The sequence below is a fragment of the Fusarium tjaetaba genome (genome assembly GCF_013396195.1).
Source record: "Fusarium tjaetaba strain NRRL 66243 chromosome Unknown NRRL66243_c0000114, whole genome shotgun sequence".
Lineage (NCBI taxonomy): Eukaryota > Fungi > Ascomycota > Sordariomycetes > Hypocreales > Nectriaceae > Fusarium > Fusarium tjaetaba.
In genome coordinates, this window is record NW_023501310.1 from 29,558 (window position 1) to 52,676 (window position 23,119).

At 50.6% G+C, this 23,119-nt stretch overlaps 9 protein-coding genes across 9 annotated transcripts; 5 read left to right on the forward strand and 4 right to left on the reverse strand.

Annotated features, from left to right (window-relative positions):
• Window positions 1–270: 270 nt before the first annotated feature.
• On the reverse strand, window positions 271–1,629 carry FTJAE_6009 (sterol 24-C-methyltransferase; the record flags this gene model as incomplete). The annotated part of the gene is made up of 4 exons (XM_037352578.1): window positions 271–846; window positions 901–1,222; window positions 1,320–1,354; window positions 1,414–1,629. 4 exons carry the CDS (start codon window positions 1,627–1,629, stop codon window positions 271–273), a joined length of 1,149 nt encoding a protein of 382 aa, XP_037206903.1.
• A 1,248-nt stretch (window positions 1,630–2,877) lies between these two features.
• On the forward strand, window positions 2,878–4,036 carry FTJAE_6010 (pre-mrna splicing factor slt11; the record flags this gene model as incomplete). The annotated part of the gene is made up of 2 exons (XM_037352580.1): window positions 2,878–3,015; window positions 3,068–4,036. 2 exons carry the CDS (start codon window positions 2,878–2,880, stop codon window positions 4,034–4,036), a joined length of 1,107 nt encoding a protein of 368 aa, XP_037206904.1.
• Window positions 4,037–4,312: 276 nt separating this feature from the next.
• FTJAE_6011 (mitochondrial zinc maintenance 1 mitochondrial) lies at window positions 4,313–4,816 on the reverse strand (the record flags this gene model as incomplete). The annotated part of the gene is made up of 2 exons (XM_037352581.1): window positions 4,313–4,419; window positions 4,474–4,816. The coding sequence occupies 2 exons, from the start codon at window positions 4,814–4,816 to the stop codon at window positions 4,313–4,315; spliced, it is 450 nt and encodes a 149-aa protein (XP_037206905.1).
• Window positions 4,817–5,271: 455 nt separating this feature from the next.
• FTJAE_6012 (ribosome associated chaperone Zuotin) lies at window positions 5,272–6,660 on the forward strand (the record flags this gene model as incomplete). Its single annotated transcript, XM_037352582.1, has 2 exons — window positions 5,272–5,565; window positions 5,620–6,660. The coding sequence occupies 2 exons, from the start codon at window positions 5,272–5,274 to the stop codon at window positions 6,658–6,660; spliced, it is 1,335 nt and encodes a 444-aa protein (XP_037206906.1).
• A 552-nt stretch (window positions 6,661–7,212) lies between these two features.
• Window positions 7,213–11,507, reverse strand: FTJAE_6013 (multidrug resistance; the record flags this gene model as incomplete). The annotated part of the gene is made up of 10 exons (XM_037352583.1): window positions 7,213–8,197; window positions 8,248–8,777; window positions 8,825–8,991; window positions 9,044–9,611; window positions 9,660–9,815; window positions 9,872–10,298; window positions 10,355–10,953; window positions 11,005–11,059; window positions 11,107–11,266; window positions 11,342–11,507. The coding sequence occupies 10 exons, from the start codon at window positions 11,505–11,507 to the stop codon at window positions 7,213–7,215; spliced, it is 3,813 nt and encodes a 1,270-aa protein (XP_037206907.1).
• A 1,348-nt stretch (window positions 11,508–12,855) lies between these two features.
• FTJAE_6014 (transcriptional regulatory) lies at window positions 12,856–15,207 on the forward strand (the record flags this gene model as incomplete). The annotated part of the gene is made up of 6 exons (XM_037352584.1): window positions 12,856–12,887; window positions 13,101–13,558; window positions 13,608–13,909; window positions 13,964–14,295; window positions 14,351–14,704; window positions 14,760–15,207. The coding sequence occupies 6 exons, from the start codon at window positions 12,856–12,858 to the stop codon at window positions 15,205–15,207; spliced, it is 1,926 nt and encodes a 641-aa protein (XP_037206908.1).
• Window positions 15,208–15,298: 91 nt separating this feature from the next.
• FTJAE_6015 (c2h2 type zinc finger containing protein) lies at window positions 15,299–15,848 on the reverse strand (the record flags this gene model as incomplete). The annotated part of the gene is made up of 2 exons (XM_037352585.1): window positions 15,299–15,790; window positions 15,840–15,848. 2 exons carry the CDS (start codon window positions 15,846–15,848, stop codon window positions 15,299–15,301), a joined length of 501 nt encoding a protein of 166 aa, XP_037206909.1.
• Window positions 15,849–16,327: 479 nt separating this feature from the next.
• FTJAE_6016 (N2 N2-dimethylguanosine tRNA methyltransferase) lies at window positions 16,328–17,454 on the forward strand (the record flags this gene model as incomplete). Its single annotated transcript, XM_037352586.1, has 2 exons — window positions 16,328–16,613; window positions 16,670–17,454. The coding sequence occupies 2 exons, from the start codon at window positions 16,328–16,330 to the stop codon at window positions 17,452–17,454; spliced, it is 1,071 nt and encodes a 356-aa protein (XP_037206910.1).
• A 574-nt stretch (window positions 17,455–18,028) lies between these two features.
• FTJAE_6017 (f-box domain protein) lies at window positions 18,029–19,729 on the forward strand (the record flags this gene model as incomplete). Its single annotated transcript, XM_037352587.1, has 1 exon — window positions 18,029–19,729. One exon carries the CDS (start codon window positions 18,029–18,031, stop codon window positions 19,727–19,729), a length of 1,701 nt encoding a protein of 566 aa, XP_037206911.1.
• Window positions 19,730–23,119: the final 3,390 nt, after the last annotated feature.

Consider the following 23,119-nt stretch of genomic DNA (forward strand, 5'->3'; position numbering starts at 1 on the left):
ATTGACAAGAAATTTGAAATTGTATGGTATGTATATTACAATTATAAGCCAGTCAGGCTATCATTGACAAGAAATTTGAAATTGTATGGTATGTATATTACAATTATAAGCCAGTATTGTCCCCAAACTCCTCTGCCTTCTGGATCCTCTATATCTTGAGGCCGGCCACTTCATATATGTATGCATCATCAGCCAGCATGATTTAAATGCCCTTTTTGATCTTCATAAGATGTTTTTGTTTTGGAATTTTGTTGTCATAAGCCTGTTACTTTACGCGGAAGGCTTGCGAGCCACCATGAGGTACATGGGGGTGAAGAGGTGGTCCCGACCACCGGCGACCAAGCAGTCGGCAGCAAGAGCCAGACTGTCAGCAGTCTTCTTGGTTCCAGCAGGAGCAAGCTTGAATGTCTCAAGAAGACCAGCCAGGCCGTGGGCAATGGTTCGTCCCCAGGTGGTCATGCGCACAATGGTGAAGATGTCACCAACGGACTGGATGTAGCGGAGCTCACCAGCCAGGGGCCAGTACCAGGGGAGAGCATCAGGGCGCATGGCAAGATCCTCGTGGTGAAGCATCTCGAAACCAGAGTCCTTGATGGCGTCAAGTCCCTCAGAGACCTTGCACATGTTGGAGATACCATCACCCTGCTCGATACCCAATCGAATCTCACGGTGGCGGAGGTTATCGTTGTCGTACTCGTCGGTCATGAGCCACTCATACACACCGAAGACACCACCGGGCTTGAGAACTCGGAAGATCTCACTGTAGATGCCCTTGAGAGTAGGGGCGTGGCAAGTAGCCTCAATGGCGTAAACGGCATCGAAGCTGTTGTCAGGGAAGGACATTTGCTAAAAGGGGTATTAGCTGGGGGTCGGGACCCGAGGATGCTGGGCAGTACGAACCATAAAGTCACCCTTGACAAACTTGAGCTGGTCTGACAGACCCTCCTTGAAAGCGTAGTGGGTAGCACGCTCAATCTGGTAATCGTTGTTGTTAAGACCGGTGATGTGGGCGCCAGTGAACTTGGCGATCTCGCGAGCGGGACCACCAACACCGCAACCGACATCGAGAACCTTCATGCCCTCCTTGATGCCAATCTGGTGAGCAAGGTAGTGCTCATGGCGGGCAATGGCCTGGTAAAAGGGCTCGCCCTGGGAGAATCGACAGAAGTGGAAAGACTGGCCCCAGCCATACTCGTAGAGATCGGTAGCAAGGTTGTAGTAGCTGCGAACCCAAAGTCAGTCGACAGTCCAAAAAGAGATATTCCAAGACATGGACCAAAAGGCCACGGAGAAACAGAGACAGGAATCAGATCACTTACTGTCGAGTCAGAGTGGCGTATTCGGCAGTACGGGCCTGACCGCTATGTTAGTTCCTCCTATTTGTTGGTGGCGGGGCATATCAAGGGATCATACAGCTCGCTCCTCAGGAGTCTCGTCCTCAGCGCGCTTGTTATCCCAGTGCTTGAAGTACTCGTCGACAGCAGCCTGCTTAGCAGAACCGCCCTTTCGGAACATGGCAGCAACACCACCTCGGGCCTGGGCAGAGGTGCCGTGCATGGCCTTGTTGAAGTCGGCATCGCGCTGGTGATCCTCGCGCTCGAGGTTGGAGGCGGTAGATGAGGCAACCATGTTGAATATGGTGTAAAGTGTTGAAGTTGAAGGTAAGGTTGGAAGAGAATCGAAGTCAATGCAAAGAAGAGAAGGACAGCAGGCGAATTAAAGATCGATTGAAAAGTAGAAATCTAAAGGGAGTGGGTTGGTTTTAATGGCTGAAGGTTACGCAGAGGGACTACGGAGTACCTGTCGCAACAAACAAATTTCAGGGCCCTCCCCTGAACTGCACAAGCCATCCCGTCTCTGGGCATCCAATCTCAATTGCGAATTGAGAAGTAACAGTACGCTAAACTTGAACTGCATTAGTTCCCCTGTCTATCGCTTGGGGGTCTAGGGGGCCCGGGTTCTTGGTCTAGGCGACCCGATAGTTTACGACCCGAAGTAATTTACAGATGCTAAGTTAACTCTCCATGACTTTGGCCTTCATGTGAAAGACAAGGACTTGAAAGAGTTTGTTGATTTCTTTGGAAAAGCTTTGATTTGCTATTGCATTAATTGTCCAAATTATCCTTGTAATTATATCTCCTTTCGCCACAATTCGGAATTGTATGGCGGTGAGAGCGCAGCAGCTAATTGATGGATGCTAGGAAGAGGTATCCGGAGGCTCAATTTGCGAGAAATGATACGAATACGAAAGCGTCTACGAGAACATTGTCTCTTACAAAAAGATAACAATGCAAGTCATGACAACCAACTAAACAATTGAGTGCACTACATACTACGTTCTGTAGGCTGTAGCCGGACAGCTTCCGTCATGATGATAGCTAGTCATCATATTACCTGCAATGCTGCATCATGTTTTGGACTTCTCCAACTTTTGAATTGCCAAATAGAGAATTTTCGTTTTCGTATCGAACCATTCATGTCCACCTCATATCATGAGAAGCCCCCAGATCTACTAACAACAAACAACTCCAGAACTTTAACGTAAGAGATGACGGAAAATAGATCTTATGACGAAGCTATCAGATTATCGATCTGTCTTGTGCAAATCCCCCAAAATGAATGATCCAGTCACGATTGGGCACTTACATCTGTCCGAGATGACCAGGAGATGTTATTGCCGTGGCTTATCGATAAGACTATGACCCCTCTGCCCAATAACTAACGGCCAACTCCGGTTTTAGGTTTGGAGTCTGAGGCCATATTTTGTATTACATAAGGTGGCGGATGACCGAATTTCCGCGCCTCAACTCCAAAAGTCATCACAGTCAACTAGAAGCTTTTCTCTGCGCAAAATCATTACTCTCTATACTATTCACGATGCCGCCTCAGATCAAGCAGGATCTCAACCGATCAGGATGGGAGACCACTGACTTTCCCTCCGTCTGCGAGACGTGTCTACCCGATAACCCTTATGTCAAGATGCTTAAAGAAGATTATGGTGCCGAATGCAAATTGGTAAGTCTTTCGCGTCGTTGCATACATACAATGCTAACATATATCTGAATAGTGTACCAGACCTTTCACCGTATTCGCCTGGAGCGGTACTCGCGCCAACGGCCGTAAGAAGCGAACAAACATTTGCTTGACTTGCGCGCGACTCAAGAACTGCTGCCAATGCTGCATGCTCGATCTTTCCTTCGGTCTCCCCATCGTCGTTCGCGATGCCGCTCTCAAGATGGTCGCGCCCGGCCCGCAGTCAGATATCAACCGCGAATACTTTGCGCAAAACAATGAGCAGCTCATCGAGGAAGGAAAGGTTGGGCAGGAGGAATATGAAAAGACGGACGAGAAGGCGCGCGAACTGCTACGAAGACTCGCCAACAGCAAGCCTTACTTTCGTAAAGGCAGGACTATCGAGGAGGGAGAGAGCTCCAAGGGTGGAAACGCAGCTGTAGGCGCTGGTCTTGGAGGACCTGGCCCAATCCGAACCCGAGACACAAAGGCAGCGGCTGCTGCGGGAGCTAGAACTGGTGGTAAGGGTCGCCAGGTCTTCCCCAGTGCTGCTCAGCTCCCTCCTAACCCACGCGACTGGGCTCCTCCAGCCGACAAGAACATCATGTCGCTCTTCGTGACGGGTATCGAGGACGATCTCCCCGAGTACAAGCTTCGCGATTTCTTCAAGGTTCACGGCAAGATCAAGAGCTTGGTATGCTCACACATGTCGCACTGCGCATTTGTCAACTACGAAACTCGAGAGGCAGCTGAGAGGGCAGCTGAAGCATGCCAAGGTCGCGCCGTTATTGCAGGATGCCCTCTACGGGTTCGATGGGGACAACCAAAGGCTATTGGTACTATGGACAAGGATGAGAGAACGCAGATTCTGCGAGATGCTAGACAGCGTCAGGGAGGATCTCAAGGCCAGCGATCAATCGAGGGTGGTGGTAGTTCGGCCAACCGCCAGGCTCTGCCAGCTCCAGTGGCAGCACCCCCAGGAGCTTCCGACACACCTGCTTACGCCGCTCTTACCGGAGACTAAATGAAGTAACGACTTGTTTTATGTTCATCACAAGGTAGAATACCATGCCTTTTGGAGTTTGGCGTCGGGAAAAGGACATCATGGATAAGGTGGTCTTCATTAGCGAAAAGGACAATTGATCATGGAGGTTGCAGATTATGTGAGAAACAGGAATAGATGGGTAGCAAAGAGCTATTCTAGAGTGATGATCATTTTGGTGCATTTCATTCCTGGAGGGTATCATGACAGTCAGATAATGTTACAAATTGTACAATGGGACTAATAGGTAGTCTCCTCTCATTTTTTACCACCACCACCGCAGCAGCCACCTCCAACTGTGCCTTTTCCAGCTGTTTTGATAGACTCGTTATCGCCTCGCTCAATGTCTTTGTGTATCCTCAGCTCTGTAAGCGGTATTAGCTTCCGTTTTCGCGCTCTACCACCCCGTCTGAACGCACTGAAGGTGTCCTTGCCCTCCTCTGTTCTTTGACCCTGAACAACATTCTGACGAAGGACCTTTGCTACCTCTTCGGCATGGTTAATCGCTGCAGCAGCATCGGCAGCATCGGCCTTGGCTTTTAGCCGGAACTCGTGGCGGATCTGAAGCTGAGCGGCAGAGAGGATAGTGGCGTCGCCTGCAGTGAATTGATAGTCAGTATAACCCATTGGACCAGTCTTGAACATGAACTCGGCTGCACTAGAAGTTCGTTTCCGGAATGGTTTCGTACCTTGAAAAGCGATTCGCGCCGCGCGCATTAGGTGTCGGTAAGCATTGAGAACTGGAGCTGGAGCGGTGGCCATTTTGTGATCTGACAATTCTAGCGAATGAAAAGCCTTCGAACTGATAGGAAGGACTGGAGTAACAGGAGGTCGTGGGTATCGTGCTGGGGTTGTCGAGGTCGAGTTGAAACGGCTTGGAAATTGAAAGTAAAAAAAGTCCAGTTCAAGTTCAACTGGATTGGATGGTTTCAACAGTCGCGCGGCTCAGCGGATTCCCGCGAGGGCCGATCACTGAGCCGGGAATATTTGGCGGATCCGGACACATGAAAACGCTATTGTAGAGCATTCTAGAGCATCCTCCCACTGTAACTGTCCGATCGTCCGCTGGAACTTTTACCCCGCCAATGATTTAAGTCCATCCATGGTGGGGGAACACGATTAAGTGCGCCATTGAAAAAAACTGTTACAAGCCAAAAAAAAAAACGTCGTGATTTTTTCTCCCTCTCTCCATCACCACCAAATCCACACATCACATAATGGCTTCCGTGGCTACTGTGACCATCCCCCTTCCCGCCCTTCCCAGCGGCTGGGCTGCCGACAAGGACTTCAAGCCCATCGGCAAGCTCACTGAGGCCACTCAGCGAACCATCGAGCCCGTTGGACCTCACTTCCTCGCCCACGCTCGCCGTGCCCGCCACAAGCGCACTTTCTCCGAGGATGACCGTATCCAGGCTCAGGAGAGCACCAAGAACGTCGAGGATGGCGACGTCAGCGACGAGAGCGAGCCTGAGGATCCTATGATGCTCCAGCGTGAGGCTAAGGACTGGAAGGTATGTATTTACAACGATTCGAGTCAATGTTCTATACTAACAAGCGTAATCTAGACCCAGGACCATTACAAGATTCTCGGCCTCTCCAAGTACCGATGGAAGGCTACTGAGGACCAGATCAAGAAGGCTCACCGCAAGAAGGTTCTCAAGCACCACCCCGATAAGAAGGCCGCTCAGGGCCGTACCGAGGACGATCAGTTCTTCAAGTGTATCCAGAAGGCCACCGACGTCCTTCTTGACCCCATCAAGCGTCGCCAGTTCGACTCCGTCGATGAGGAGGCCGATGTCGAGCCCCCCACCAAGAAGCAACTCCAGAAGACCGACTACTACAAGGCATGGAGCAAGGTCTTCAAGTCTGAGGCTCGCTTCTCCAAGACTCACCCCGTCCCCTCATTCGGCAGTGCCGATGCCACCAAGGAGCAGGTCGAGGAGTTCTACAACTTCTGGTACAACTTCGACAGCTGGAGAACCTTCGAGTACCTCGACGAGGATGTCCCCGATGACAACGAGAACCGTGACCAGAAGCGACACCAGGAGCGCAAGAACACCAACGCTCGCAAGAAGAAGAAGGCTGACGACAATGCCCGTCTCCGCAAGCTGCTCGACGATGCTTCCGCCGGTGATGAGCGCATCAAGCGATTCCGACAGGAGGCCAACGCCGCCAAGAACAAGAAGCGTTTCGAGCGCGAGGCTGCTGAGAAGAAGGCCAAGGAGGACGCTGAGGCCGCCAAGCTCGCCGAGGAGAAGGCTCGCCAGGAGGCTGAGGCTGCTGCCAAGGCTGACCGTGAGTCCTCCAAGAAGGCGAAGGAGGCTGCCAAGAACGCTGTCAAGAAGAACAAGCGTGTCCTCAAGGGATCCGTCAAGGACGCCAACTACTTCGCTGCCGGCGAGCCCACGCCCGCTGACATCGACTCCGTTCTCAACGATGTCGAGACCATCCAGGGCAAGATTGACCCCGATGAGATTGCTGCTCTCGCTGGTAAGCTCAACGGTCTCAAGGTTGCTGATGAGATCAAGGCTGTCTGGACTGGCGAGACCAAGCGACTCGTCGAGGCTGGCAAGCTCAAGGAGGGAGATGTTAAGGTCTTGGCTTAAGCGATGCGAGCGTGTTACGTGGTTAGTAAAAGTGCATGTTGAGTTATTATGATGGGCCCTAGACAAAAGTAGATACGACGATATGTTTTTTAGATCAGAATAGAACGAGCTCTAGACTTTGTTCAGGCTACGTTTTGATCACATTATCTTCTCTTTTCCACTTCATAATGTGACATGAACAACTGACATTCAGTTGAGTGCTTCAATACTGTTCCTCTTATCAGTGCTATATCTATCTGCTCTTGAAGCCGTGGTGCCAGCTCTGAGATGAAGTGAAAAGAGATACATTGGCAGAGCCAGGCTTATGTCAAATTCAACCTGATGTGTGTAAATTGGAAGTCTATTTGCGTACAGCTTTTGTGCCCGCTCTGTATTACAAAAGTAGTGATAATAAATGTGTACAAAGAGTAGAAAGATTGGTCGTCCTGATCCTGGACTCAACCATGAGTAGATGAGTAGAGAATCCCAAACCAGAAACATCGCAAGATTCAAGTACTATTTGGCCCTGATATCCTAAGGGCAACTCCCTTGAACGCCAATTCCGTCTAATGCTTATGCCTCCCTATCTAAAGACTGACCCAACACCATCTCGTAGTAAAGACCCCTCTTCGCAACAAGCTCCTCGTGTCGTCCTCTCTCAACAATCTTTCCACCTGCAAAGACACAGATAACATCAGCGTCTCGAATTGTGCTCAGTCGATGAGCCACAGAAACTGTTGTTCTTCCCTCAACTGCTCTATCCAAGGCTTCTTTGACGACCTTCTCGCTTTCCGTGTCCAGAGCACTTGTAGCTTCATCAAGGAGGAGAAGGCGTGGCTTGCGGATAAGAGCTCGGGCGATGGCAATACGTTGTCGTTGGCCCCCTGAGAGTGAGAGACCTTGGTTTCCGCAGGGCGTAGTAAGACCCTCAGGGAGAGAGGAAACGAATTCGTAGACGTTGGCCTGTTTGCAAGCTTCAATGATCTCCTCGTCAGAGGGAACGCCTTCTTCGATACCGAGGGAGATGTTGTCCCTGATAGAGCCCTGATACAAGACTGGTTCTTGCTGAACAAGAGCAATGTCCCTTCTATGCAGGCGTCTGTCCTTCGTCTTGATATCCTGCCCATCCGCAAGCAACATACCCGAAGTCGGATCATAGAAACGCTCAAGAAGCGCTATCATGGTCGATTTACCACAACCTGATGCACCAACTAGGGCAATCATCTTTCCTGATTCGATGCTGATATCGACGCCTTTGAGAACCTGTAACTTTGGTCGACGGGGGTAAGCGAATGTGATCTCCTCGCAAGACACATCAATACCCTTCTCAGATGACTTCTCACTTCCCAACGCTCCTGGTCCATTGTCTGCGTCATCATGAAGGGCCTTTTGACGACGCTGTTGGAAGATGTAGTTGATGGCGGTTCGTGCTTTGGTGATACTCGTGGTGTATTGGAAGAGCATGGCTGATGTTTCTCCAGAGAAGACGACGGCGATGAAGATGACGTAGAACTGATCTGTGGTATACTCGCCGAAAGAAACAAGGCGGCCACCGTACCTGTTACTTGTTAGTGTTGCCTTTCGACTTCAGACTCCAGCTGAACTTACCAGAAACCCAGCGCCATGGCCAGGAAAGACGCCGACTGACTGAAAGAGTAGAACAACATCTTCCATCCCAAACCAGCAATTGCCTCCTTAGCAAGTCCTTCAAGGGCACTGCTGTATCTCTCAATGACAGCACGCTCCAAGGCCAGTGAAGACACAGTCCTGATTCCCAACACAGCTTCAGAAGCCAAGCTGCTACTCTTCGCAAACCGTCCAGCAGTATCATCGTCGAACTTGTACTCAAGACGGATTCGGACATATCCTGAACCGACAAGAACGGGTAGAGCACAAAGCGTCAGAACAAGACCGAGCTTCCAGCCGTAGGCAATGGCGAGAATGGAACTAGATAGAACAGTGACAATGTTGATCATGATGAGTGATAGGTTCATGGATAGAAGTTCCTGGAGACTCGTAGGCTCGGCAGCCAGTCGTGAAACGAGAGCACCAGTTCCACGGTTGGGATCGTCGAAGAAGACCATGTCTTGTCGAAGGGTGTTGTCGAACAGTTCGCCACGATATACAGTCATAATATGCTGAGAAGAGTTAGTCTTGTGTGCCTCAATGAAGTGAAGACACTTACCTGGCCGATCTCATTGCAAACCCAGCCAGCGACAGCATAGATGACAAAGTTTGCAAGAGCAACAACGAAGAACATGAGTGAGAAGAAGTTGGCCTCGCTGACGTCGATGGTCTCAAAAGCCTTCATTGTTTTGGAGAAGAGAATGGCCAATGCTGGGTAAGTACCGCCTAGTTCTTGTAAGATTACCCCTTTTCTACAGTCGTTTGTGATGAGACTTACCTCCCAATAATGATATGATGACCAGAATGAACCCGGAGAACCACAGCGACCGCTGCTCCTTAATGACAAGCCAAAGGCCCTTCAGCAGCCCATGGTTGATTCCATCGTCCTGCGAGATATCGGCTGTAGCATGCTGAGAAGCGCGAGACAGAACAGGATCAAGGCCAGAAACTGGCTCCTCCTTATCCGTCTCACTATCCTCATCTTCTGTTGAAGCACTTCCCTTTCCAAGATCCTGCAAGCGAACAAGACGCGAGTATGTACCGCCTCGCTCAATCAGAGAATCGTGAGAACCTTGCTCGATAGTTTCACCCTTGGCCATGACAATGATGTTATCAGCATCTCTAATCGTAGAGAGTCTGTGAGCGATGACGATCATGGTTCGACCCTTGGCGACGTTGTTGAGAGCTTGCTGCACGATTTTTTCGGCGTTGGGGTCAAGAGCGCTGGTAGCTTCGTCGAGCATAAGGACTTTAGGGTTAGAAATGATGCTGCGAGCAATGACTACACGTTGCTTCTGTCCACCGGATAAAGAGGCGCCTCGCTCGCCGATCCAAGTATCGTAGCCCTGAAAAGGGGTCAGTCAAAGGAACCTGTAGGGCAAGGAGAGACTTACATTTGGCAATGTCTCGATGAAATCGTGGGCGTAAGCCGATTTACAGGCGTCGACAACCATGCGTTTCTTTTCTTCTTCTGAAAGGTCCACCATAGAGGTACCGGTCAAGCCATCAACAACGTTTTGATAGATGGTGCCGCTGAATAGAGTCGGTTCCTGAACATGAGTCAGCATCAATTCAACTTACAGTGACTGTAGATTCTTGTACATACCTGCTGAACCATTCTGATGTTTGTTCGCAGCCATTGCAAGTTCAAGCTCTCAACAGGGCGTCCATCGAGAGTGATAGAACCAGCGCTTGGCATATACCATCGCTCCAAGAGTCCAAAGATAGTACTCTTTCCTGATCCACTAGCACCAACTAAAGCAGTCGTTTGATCGGCCGGGATGTCGAGGTTGAGTGAGTGGAGGATTTCGACGTTGGCTCGTGATGGGTACGCAAAGCGAACGCCACGGAACTGGATATCGCCCTTGAAATCAGGGATTGTGTCTCCTTCCTGCGATAAAGCATCGATTTGAGACTTGCGATCGATCATCTCAAACATCTCTTGTGCAGCTGCAGTGGCCTTGGAGATGGCGATTGTCTGGGGGGCGATTTGAGTGAGAGCTGTAGCAGCAACAAGAACTGCAAAAATGACACTAGAATGATCAAGTTAGTCAAGCCATCAAAGTAAGGGTAGAGGCGGAAGACTCACGTAACAACTGTACCAGGCTGAGTGATCTCACCCTCAGAGTACATCCTCATACCCTGCCAAAAAGCCAATCCATAACCCGCAAAGATACAAAAGAACTCAGTTGGGAACAGAACCATGTACACCCAAGACTTCTTATGACCAATCCTCCTGGCCTCCTCAAGAGTGTCGGTGAATCTATTGGATAGCTTGGGGAACGCCCAGAAAGCATGAGCAGTTCGAATAGTCGAGAAAGCCTCCTCCGCCAAGGAACTCGATCGCGAGTAGACATCAAACATGGCATATTCATAGCCAGTATCGATAGCGACGCAGATGATTGTTACAACGAGGTTGACGGGTATGATAGCGAGGACAATGAGTGTCAATTTCCATTGCACGGCGAAAGCGACGACAAAGGCTGAGACGAAAGTTGAAAGAGCTGCGATGGTGATGCCAAACTTTTCGGAGATTCCTTGGTTGATGAGATTTCCATTTGTTGTGATTTGTCCAGGAATTGATGATGATGGAGAGTCGAAGAAAGCAACTTCTTGACGAAGGGTGCTTCGTACAAAGTCGACACGCAGTGCTTTTGTGGTGTTGATAGCAGCAATAGAGACGAGAATCTACACCTTAGCACCATCTTTATATGAGTATATTGCGTGTAAGTGGCTTACCGTCCAAAGATATGTCAAAGCAAACTTTGCGATAAAGAGGTAGATAAAGTACAAGCTAACAATGGTCAGTATCTGAATGCAATCAGTGGCTGGCAAACATACCTGTACTTGCTGACTTCACTTCGATACCCAGCAGGCGACAACGCTCCAGTTGCAAAATCAGTAAAAACGTTGATGAACTTTCCAAAAACAAGGTCCATCAGGGGTAATATCGTTCCAGCGGCGATCATGGCCACGAATGCGATGCTGTTGAGGATCCATCCTAAGCGATCGTTGTAAGTAAAGACGCGCTGCAGATGCTGTTAGTAGAGGCTCACAATCGTTGTGACTGTGATACTTGCCAGGTAGTACTTGAAGCTGGTATCCTTCTTTTCATCCTTTGTATCACCCTTTTCATCCCCGTCGTGTTCAATAGTAACAGCCATGACCTGATTATTCGATACAGCAGAACCAGATTGTGAACCGCCAGTCGGTATCGTTTCTTTCTCTTTAGCTTCAGCCATATTGAGTTGACCGAGATCTGCAGTTTGTTGAAGCAAGTCAAAATAAACTGCAGATAGAGATCGCTTTAAAGAATGAAAGCTCGCTCTTGGCGTTGACGTCTAGACGCAACCCGCAAACCCCGGGGTCATTACGAACTGACCAATCAGCTTATACAGCCACAAGATCGACGGGGCTTGACCTGTAAGACCTAGTTTTGGAAGGTGTCCCAGAAGGGCTCATTACCCGGGGTAATTATTGAGCCGCCTGCTTAATCTTTGACAACCCGAGAGTCCTGTCCTAGATTTCGTATTCCTCGTTTAAAGGCCTACATAAGGTAACTTACAGACACAGAGTACACTGTAACCTCTGTCCTACATGAACAAACTCAGTGACAATTGGTTAAAACTCAATAGAGCATCAATGCTACCATATCATTAGTTATTTCTAGTTAGTCCCTGTTTCTCCAATTGTTACTCTGTACATACCCACGACAAGGTCAATAATGTCTTATTAGCGACAAAACAGCCACACTCGATGCTGACCAGATCCGGGACGCGCGCGCCACATTACTACCTACTCTAATCTGTACACGCCAAAGCCACAGTCCGGCGCCTCAACTGCCGTCAATCGGTCCCCGCGGCTCCCGCTTCTACTCTCCTTCACCCTTCACATCCGCGATACTTACCGGAATACACACGTCGTCATCTTATCTGAGAGCCTAATCGCTTTCTCCGATTACCAGAGCAAAAAAAAAAAACTTATCACTTTATTGATCTTGAGCTTACTGCTGCAGCCTCAATTCCTTGGCTGCAAGTGAATACCCAAAAGGAGGTTGCCGCATCGCATATCTACCTATCTATCTCTACCTACCTATTATCAAACAACTCGATATGGATCCCGGGCAAGCAAATACCGGACCCGCGGCTTCCGATGACTCTGCCCGGAGAGCGGTAAGTGCCTGTTTTCCGATTTAGCCAATTCCAGGGTTGGCATTATTCAGAATGTGGACTCCCCCGGCCTGTCCTGCTTGCGTATCACGCACGTATCGCTTACACGGCAACCCCAATGCGATCAATCGCGAAAATGGTGTGCCGTGCTGCCAGAATGGCCTTGTTAGCTGCATCGGCCCGCTGCGAGTTTCACCCTTCAGCCATATCTTGTGTTATGTAACGATGCCTTTTGCATGTCAGGGCTGACAAGAACTCTTGTGAACACAGTGTGATCAGTGTCGTACGAGAAAGGTGAGCATCACCCATGAATGCCTCCAGAAACACCCCATAATCAGGACGTTTCTGTAAACAAAGGCTGCAACATATATGGTATTAATAACACCTGCATGATATAGATCCGATGCGATAAAGACTGGCCATGCTCAAACTGCCGTACGGCCAAGCGCTCCTGTACATCCACAGGCGTTGGTCAGAGACCCAAAGAGCCCCGGCAGAGAGTTCTCATCTCATCCCAATAGTTCGTGACCCCATATCATCTTTTTACCCCAGACGCTGTATCTGCACATGGTGCCGCTTTGTCCCCTCCATGCAGCTTCGCCGATAGCCGTTTGCCAACCAGATAAGGCAGTTCATCCACTAACCGCTGGCATGCGTGCCTCGTAGTGAACGAAAGATCGACCAAATTGAGGTCCGCTTGGGCAACATAGAAAGCCTCCTCCGGGATCTCTCCCAACGTCCCATCTCCACTCCAGGAAGTAACATTCATTTTCCTGTCACCCCTGCAGCCTTCCCCGGTCTCGATCCAGCCTCTGCATCTACAGCGGCTTTTGACAGTTCCGATGAGGACTCTGTTCTGGGTGGTGATTCGATCATTGCCCAGCAAACCACCTTGGCTAGCGACCTTCTCGAGCATGCCGTCGAGCGCACCTCACTAAACGATGTGAGTCCCAAGATGTGGGAAGCTCTCGCAAACTTGAGACAGTTGGCCGAGCTTCAGAGTCGGCAGTCCATCAGCCATGGTCCCCGTTTTCCACTCCAGCAGCCCATCCCAAAGGGAGGCTTGGGTCAACTGCCAATGCCTCCTATGGATATTGTCGTGAACTTGCTCAAGAGAGTTAGAGGTAACAGTGACCACATCAACTTTGCAACCATTCGCTGACTTTTGTCTAGCTTCTCCGCCAGGTCTCTTCACGTTTGTCTGCTACTTCATTGGAATAAACGACTTTTCCAACCTTTGTCGAATGGTCTACTTTCCCACAGAGGACTTTAGTGATTCCACCTTCATCATCGTCAACGTTGGTCTCTATTACTTGTTTCTCGAACAGCACCACTTGACCATTGACAACAAACCTCTGAAGGATGAGTTTGCATCACACCTTTACACAAGTCGCGTCAACCTGGAAACTGCGCTGGCAAACATGTCTCTCTTCATGTCGACCAAGACAGAAACAGTCCAGGCTCTCCTCATGGGTGTAAGTACAAGTCAGTCCGGCGAAGCAAATGCTGTGCACTAACAAAAGCATTAGACATTATACACCATCGACGTCTGCAGACCATCTGTGGCTTGGCATCTCAACTGTGCCGCCGCCCAAATTTGCCAGACTGCCGGTTTCCACCGCAGGGACCTCTCAACGCGCAACCCCGAGGATACTGACCTCAAGGCGATCCTTTTCTGGTACACGTATACCACGGACAAAGCATTAGCACTTCGATTAGGCCGTGCCCCTGCCATCCAGGATTGGGAAATCACTATTCCACGTACTTTCGGCTTCGATGGCATCTTGAGCCTTGAAACCAAAGCTGTTGCGGGTACGTGGCTTAATGCTGCAACGTTGCAGGGTCAGGTTTATGAGCAATTGTAAGTGTTATCGTCTGCATCCATGTTCCAGAGTACTCGCAGCTAACGAAGCTAGGTTCTGTCCGGCAGCATTAAGCCAACCACCAGCTGTCCTCGCCGAACGAGCCCGTCTGCTGGCAGCTGAGTGCCGCCGTGTCGAGGCGGACTCGTTTCGGAGCCGAGAAATGGCTATCTCGTCGCTTGAGAAAATCGGTGCTTCCCCTCTTGTCGATGTCCACCTGAAGGGCGACGAAGTGCAGTTGCTGTCAACCATGACTCTCATTTACAGAGCAGTCCCAGCTCCTGAAGGGTCACCTACAAGGTTCTGTCAAGACTGTATAGACACTGCCCGAAAGGCTTGTCATGCGCATTTCGCATGCATGGATTTGGTGCGGAAAGACCCCCACGCGAGAACCATATATGTCCATTGGTAGGTTCATCATGGCAGTTCGTCGGATTTTGAGTGAATCTAACAAAGGTTTTAGGAACCTGGTGCTGACACCATTTGCCCCCTTCTTTGTTCTGTTCGGATATGTCATCGAGACATCATCACAAGATGATCTCCAACTGTTGAAGCAGTTCAGTGCGTCCATTGAAGAGACCAGTGATGCGTCAGAGACCATGCAAAAACTGTCGCGGCTATGTAGTATCATGAGCAACGTCGCGGCCCTGTATGTCGAAGCCAAGTCTCAACAAGTGGAAGACCAGGCAATGGTGCCGATCAATGACGAATTCGACGTGTATTTGAGCCAGCTCGGACTCATGCCTGTTGTGGACTCGACCATGGGCAATGCAGGTGATCCAAATGCGGAGTTTGGTGAGAACGCCCAAGTCAACCAAATAGCAGACTGGATGTCTGGAAGTCGAAATTTGCTGGGATTGTTGGAACAGGATATATCGCAGATCGGAGGTGTACAGTGGCCGCCAATGTAGAATAGAGAAATAGATAGTACCCGGATAGATACTTTACTCGCAAATAGAATTTTGGTTTGATGTTCGTAAATTAAGATGAGTCCGATGCAGCTCAGTCGGTGGGGAACCGAGGGTCATAGACTTCATAGCCCTCGTCTTCAGTGTCGCTTTCTGGTGACAGATTCTTCTGGAGGCCTGGATTGACTGGTGCTGACTCGAGTGTACTAGCTGGCTTGGGTTTCTCAGCCGCCGTTGCTGCAGGTCCACTACCTTCAACTTTGGTGAAAGCACTCTTGAAGCCACTCTTCTTGAAGCCGCCTTTCTTGAACCCTCCGCCACCAGTGGTAGTCTCTTGGCCAGGGAGCTTGATGCTGATGAGACCGTCGGCTTTGGCCTCGGCCTTGCGCGCACGAGAGCCCGCGGTGGGGTCACGAACCATGGCCTTCATGTCTTTGAGGCGCTGCTTGTGACTGTGATCATAGCTGCTGAGATGAGCTTCATAGTCATTCATGCGTGAGTAGCCTTTTGAGCAGAGCTGGCAGTAGAAGGACTTTTGAGCTTCACGTGCCGAAGCAGTCTGCGCCGAGGGAAGGGTTAGGTGTCGCTGATGACGCGTTAGTCAAGGAATGGGCACCAGTATATTCTGACCTTACTGGAGGCATTTTTCTTGTGTATTCTTGCTAGTACAGTTATGAAGGTGAGCTCTGATAGCGTGGTGTTGATGAAAGTGCCGTGACTATTGTAAGCTGCTGATGTTTGATGAACGAAGTTTGAGCAGTGACCACGATCCAGATAAGAGTGCGGGCACTAACTCAGTTTGGCTAAAGCCTAGAACCTCCACCCGCCACCAATCAAAACGTAGCATCTCTTGCTGACCGGGCTCCCAGAACCTCAACGTCATTTTCCCAGGGGGTTCTTCGACAGGGGGGCTTCCAGAACCACCTGCCCCAGAGTCTTGAAAGCTTTCCCCCGATAATCCAGCACGTTGAGGCGCTAATCCCAACTGGAAAAACTTCCAGTCCCTTCCCTGTCACGAGCCCGCGCCGTCATCTCTTGCTTTCTGTCCCCCGCCAGATATTATTTCTTTGTCCTTTGTTTCTGCAGTCATACATATATTAAACGCGCTGGGCGTGGTATCATTATGGATTTCGACCAATCCCCAGATCGTCGAGCCTCGCAGGCAAGCTTCTTGTCTTTACAGCAGCTTGACCCTTCCCCGATCGATTCTCCGCCAGCAGATCCGTCTATTGACCGCCGGGACCTCGGGTCACCACCGAGAGGAAGCGATGATGGATATGAGATGATTGATGCCGATGATATGGAGAGGAGCTCAGCATCTATCAAGGCTCCTTCGACCGGTGCCCCCGGGCTGAGCGCAAGTACAAACCTCACAAATGGAGCTACAGGTCCAGGCCCAATCTTCTATCGTGAGTATCTATGCCTTGACGTGTTTGGACGGCATAGTAAACTCACACTTCATCAGTCATGCGAATCCAGAAGTTCTCGAGCTACGCAATGGGTCTATTCACCTCCCTCCATCTCGCCAACGTATCCCTCATCCCCGCTGTTACTCGCTCTGTCCCTGGCTCCGAGACGTACCTCCTCATGACTCGTGAAATCTACCAGACCTCACTCGCGGAACCAATTCTCGTCGCTCTCCCTTTTATTGCCCACATTGGATCAGGAATTGCTCTTCGACTGTTGCGGAGATCTCAGAACATGAAACGTTATGGTGCTGCGACCCCGGGAATGTACGCTCTCCATCGTTCAAGGACGGAACTCGAGGAGAAAAGAAGATCTTATTCGCCATGGCCACCGCTGAGCTATATCTCGATGTCCGGCTACGCTTTTTCCGTCTTCTTCGCCGCCCATGTCTTTGTCAATCGTGTTCTGCCTCTGCAAGTTGAGGGTGACAGCTCCAATATCGGTCTCGCCTATGTCGCACATGCTTTTGCTCGACATCCTATCACTTCTTGGGTCTCTTACATTGGTCTCCTTGCTGCCGGTTGCGGACATATGATCTGGGGTCAGGCCAAGTGGTTTGGTCTATCGCCTACCACGAAATACATCTGGGGTACAAGCACTGCACCCGCAGAGAAGAGAGCCAGGAAGCAAAGGAGGAGGAGATGGCTCGCTCTCCATGGAGCTTCAGTGGCTTTTGCTGCTCTTTGGGCAGTTGGAGGTCTAGGAGTCGTCGCAAGGGGAGGTCTCATGGATGGCTGGATTGGAAAGGTGTATGATGATATCTTCGCAGCGGTGGGGTTGTGAGGGCATGATCGATCTAGCATCATTGGAGTTTGGATTCGTTTACATGGGAGATGTTGAACTCCTCTCTTTACACGCATTATGGAAATACCCTACGTCTATACGTTGGAGAATGAAGTAGATACGCATGAATCATCAGGAAACTATGCCAATATGATAATCCACCATACTGTTAGTATGCCCACTGTGAAGTTGGTGCTTTTCACAAGAATGGATGTTCCACCACTGCGATGGCTTTTGCTTGAGAATCGCGAAAAGCTCAGCTGCGTAATTAAATCACCACAAGTAATACCGCAGAAACTAATAATACATTCACATTAGAATTATATGTTAATAAATGAAGTAATTTGGTGTCAAAACTCCGAGCTTCTTTGAATACCGACCTGTACAGGGTAAGCCGACCACCAACAAGCTCCGGTCAACCGCCGACCCTCGATCGCCACCGACATTTTATTTCTTTATCCTACCAACCTCAGAGCTTCATCAACACCTCTCCAAACCCTTATTTTCCTTCTCCTCTAGGTCTTATATAGCTGAGTGCAGGCTCGCCCTGCGCAGCGCACAACCAGCGCACAAAATGCCGAAACGCAAGCTCCCTCCGACCGAAGAACCCTCCGAACCACAAGAAGTATCTCAACCTCGGCCTTCAAAGCGTTTACGTTTCGCAAACGTGGCATATAACCCACCTTCCCGCGATATTCTCACCACGATCTCCTCTGAGCTTCTACTGCGAATATTATCCTTCTTATCATCGTCAGAGTTGTTGGATATATCCCCCACTTCACAGCGTCTTTACCGCCTTGCGTCGGATCCTCATCTCTGGCGCGAACATTACTACGAGCGCTTTGTTCTGCCGCGCGCTTTACGTATACCTGGATTTCGACTCGGTGGAGCTGGAGGAACCAAGCTACAGTATTCTGCGCGACGAGCTGTATGGGCAGATGGACGAAAAGGGAGAGCGCCAGAGGATGAGGTTCTAAGGGAGAGTAATAAGACCGAGAGTGTCGACTGGAAGAGACAGTATAAGCTACGTCACAACTGGGCCAGAGGGAAATGCGCCGTGGAGGAGGTCAGTGTGCGAGATGCACCAGACGAGAACGGAGGACAGAAGAGGACGTTGGTCAAGGTCGTGGAGGGCATTGCAATAACGGCCGATTCGGAATCTGGACTGCGCGCATGGGATCTTAGAACGCGGCGACCGATTGCGCAGCTCAACTTGCACGAAGAAAACGAAAGCGACGATAATGCGCCGACATCACTTGCGGTGGACGAAAACGGTTCTGGAACAGTAGTGGATATTGTAGTGGGATTCGCAGATGGCGGCTTCGGACTTTGGCGGTTGAACCTCGAGCGACAAGAACTATTACGGAGATATCGGCACGAGAAAAGTTGCAACGGAGAACTTGTCGCTGTCGCTTGTGGATATCCTTATGTCCTAACAGCGACGACAGCGGGTTTAATATCGCTGTACACGTTCAACCGCCCAGATGACAAATCCTCAGACGACACTGCGAATAGTGTCAATGACGGACCGTCATCGAAAGCGACAGCGACAGCGACAGAGAAGCGATCGAGCGCGATCCTGCCGCCTCCGTATCTCCTCACATCGCTCAAGTCGCACACCACCCACTTGCCACTCGCTCTATCGATACGGCGCATGTCGTCCTCTGTGAGCGCCTCCATCGCCTACACCTTCTCCGCCCGAGAAGGCTGGTGTATCGGCATTCAGGACTTGCTGATAACGCCGTCAGCCGATGGCTCCGGCGTCGACACAATATCATCCCGCCTCGCATCGACCCTCCCCATTGCAGCCTCTGGCGGCGCTGACTCTCCTCAAACCAATGAGTCACGATCAGGGCTTACGACTCTTTGCTACAGCCACCCGTATCTTCTCGCCACGCTACCCGACAACACTCTCGTCCTATACCTTTGCACCTCGACTGCGACATTCCTATCACTTTCCCTGGGTATCCGCCTTTGGGGCCATACGTCAGGCATCTCAGATGCGGAGATCACACCGCGGGGTAAGGCCGTGAGCATTAGCACGCGAGGAGACGAGATCCGCGTATGGGAGCTGGAGGGCCGCGGCGGAGGCAGCAGCATCGAGGTACGACCTACGAGCAGGCAGCCAGCCGATGACGCAGGCATCCCTACATCCGCGCCAAGGGCTGAGTGGGAAGACCGCAGGAACTGGGTTGGCTTCGATGATGAGATGGTCATCGTTCTCAAAGAGGCGCGAGACGGTCGCGAGAGTCTGATGGTCTACGACTTTACATGATCCCAATTGCCTCACGCCGTCATATTTGACGTGCCAGAAGAAGCATCACCATGACCACATTGGGACACGCGCAACAGGAGACTGTGTCGCGACTTTGCCGGCAATGGCAATCGCCGCCGCCTCCAATTCACGCCACGCTCCAGGGGAGAAATTCCGGCCACCCGTGGCATGCTGAGAAGCGCTGTGCTCTGGAACTCACACCATCCGGGAGCGTGGGAAGAACCTCTCTGATAGTCCTGGAAGCCACCACCACAAACCAATCGCCTTCAGTTGAGACTCCTGGGGTCAAGGCAGCACGGCTGAAAAGTCCTAGCAAGCCTGGCTGACGCAAAAGCAAAGACAACCTTGGCAGACACCACGATACGAGCAAGGGCACGAAATATATCGATTGGCTCTGAGATGGCAATCGCGACAATTGATAGCCTATTGCTTGGGCGTTACGATTAAACTCTGAGCGGCATTCCCACCAACAGACGGCCCTTCGCGGCGACTGGTTAGCACGACGCCTCAAGGCTGAAGCAGCGCCAGGCACGTCCCTTTGCTAGCTGGAGTTTATTGAACGGCATGAAAAGCCAATTCAAATAAAAAACAAGGCAACTCCAAAACCAAGGTCGTACAAAAGCCGCATCCGCATCTCGCCCGTCAGGGGGTGGCTGTAAGAAGCCAAACTTTCTCCGGCGTAGCATCTTAACCTGAGGCCAGCTGGGATGACTTGTCAAAAAGCTTAGAGTAGCCAGCGATTATCCCAACGCCGCAAATAGAAATCGTCCCTTGAAAGGGCAGATCTTCAAAGGCCCCTCGTTTCTGAAACGACATCTATTGAGTTGAGTCAATAAAACGCCGGAAGTTCACTGGGAGAAGCCCCAGCTAAATTGGCGTTGCATGTCATGTTATGCATTATGTGGCTCCACGGCATGAAACAAAACCAAGGTCGTACTGACAGCGCATCAGAGGAAACAAGGGAAGGGAAGAGGCGAGAGGCGAGAGGCCTACGGACGGAGTAGACAGTACCGACTGGTAGCTATCAATTGCATTGCACATTGCCATTCAAAACGGTAGACGCGTTACACAGGACCATTGGTTCACTGCGCCCAAGCAGAAGCTGACACGCTGAGGTGCTGGATTGACCAAGGATGTTGGCTTCTGCCAGCGTATCAGCTGCGCCAATTGCATCCCGCTCGAATTGACAGGATAACGCCTCAAATGCAGTGCTACTCTTTGCCTGGCAGCCTCTTCTTTTCTTTTCCAGTCCTGAGTCCTCACTCCCAGAATCAGTGTACGCCACACTGGCTGCCCGCATCTTCACCGTATATTTACCAGTATTTGCTCTCGATACTCAGAGGCAAAAAATAGAAGGCGATTGATGGCCAGAGGCGAATGCTCGGTCCCATTGGGTAGCATCAAAATGTCCGTACGATATTCGTAGAAACTGACTGCACGTTGCCGCTGTTGGTAACCGCGTAAAGTGATACCCCCACCAGACGCGAGGGGTTCGACTTTCACATGGCAAAGCTAGCAAAGATAGAGGGGGTCTTTGCTGTGTCTAGTCAAGTCTAGGAACCAGACCCAGAAGACGGGGAGGGATTTGAGGTACCTCAGTGGGGCCGTCCGTTATGGAGTTGAGTTGTCTTGTGGCTATGGATCATAGTGGAGATTCTTCTTTCCAGGCGGAGAAGTCGAGTGAAGGGAGGGAGTGTGCTTATCATGGACTCTGATATGCGGAGCACTGTATACAGTTGTTCAATGCCATTGAAGTCAACAGAAGCAATCATCAAGTGATCAGTATCTTGACTGAAGTGATACCTGAGCATGGAACTATGAGAACCTTGTTTTTGACCGCCGAAATACTCATAACCGAGGAAGAGCTGAAGTGAATCGAATTGAATTTGACAAAACCACCCGTGCACGCGGCCCGAATCTGCCTTAGCCGCTCAACAAGGCGGGCGATATATCAACCGCCGCCTGAGATTGGTTGAACTGAGAGACGGCACGTTGAAAAAAGGGAAACGGAGGGCCGAATTCGAGGGACACAACGGACGGGCACGGTGTAAGCAGACGGACTGCGGTTGGCGTCTAGAACTAAGACGGTGGATCAATACCTCTCACCGTTTCTTTGCGTTACAAATGCCGAAGGGTAAAAAGAAAAATAACGCTGCAAAGTTCCATTGCTCGATTCAACCCATCTCAAGCAAGCCAAGAGGTGGAGGCCCGAAGCCGAGGCATGATATGCCGTCGCGTGGGTGTCAATCAAATTGGAGAGCAAGACAAGACAAGACAAGACACTTGATACCCTGTGCTTGGTGTTGACGCTGTAGGCGCCTGAATTAACAATTGTGAGCCCAATCTTGTGATATAGACACTCCAGTCATGGCAACCATTTCAAGAAAGTCGATAAGTGAGGCATAATATCTCAATTGTTGATTAGAAGGAGTTGAGTCAATTTGACTTGACCCCTCTATCGCGGGGTCGCGCCGGGCATCAAAGAACCATGGAAGCGAACCAACAGTTCACTCGAAGCCAGCACTAGAGTGGAAGGGTCCCTCCACTATCACGCCCGTCAAAGACTTGCCCCTGGTGACGAGCATTTATTTGAATGACGTCTTTCGCCCAGCATTTGATGGATGCTCGAGGTGGTCTAGATCGCATTGGATCCCAAATGTCGTGAGCTTCAGATGCACGACTCGCCGATTTCCTTGGTTTGATGCATCCGTTGCTATCCCTTCTCTGTCACTCGAGAAGGGAGATGGACAAAAGATACCTCAATGTTGACCGCCCTTGCAGTCAATGAATGACATTGGTCTTCACCGTTGCACAGGCCTAATGTCCTTGGCGCCTCCAACTATGTTCCGTCGGTCATCAGCATTAGCCTCGTAGGTGGAGTTGATAGACAGTTAGACACTGAGACAGTGCTGGTGACTTGCCGGCGCGCGCAGCACGCTGAGTCCTTCATTAACTTCCCGAATTGATCCAGGATGTTGGGATAGGCTACGTCGTTTCATTTCTCCGAACCTGCGAAGTGATGTGGGTGCCAGAGTTGCTTCTGCCCGAGATTCATGCGCTCAGACTCCCACGTCTCAAACTCATGCACAGAATCGCCCACTGTATTGTCTCAGACCAAAGCGGTCAAATGATATATGGTAGTATGGTAGCAAGGCGATATGGGACGGGTGACGCTTCACGGGACATGCCTCGTGAGCCTCTTGACTCCAGCCTCCGGACTCAGACGCACCCTTCCTTGAGCTTATGGCCCTCTCATATCCAAAAGCAGCCCTCATAGGTGAGCCTTCGGAGTGAGGGCGGCCACCACTACGACCGATGTTGATCAGCCACCACCGATTAAGGAGACGGAATGGATGGTACGGAGGATACACGCGCCGAGCGGGCCGTTTC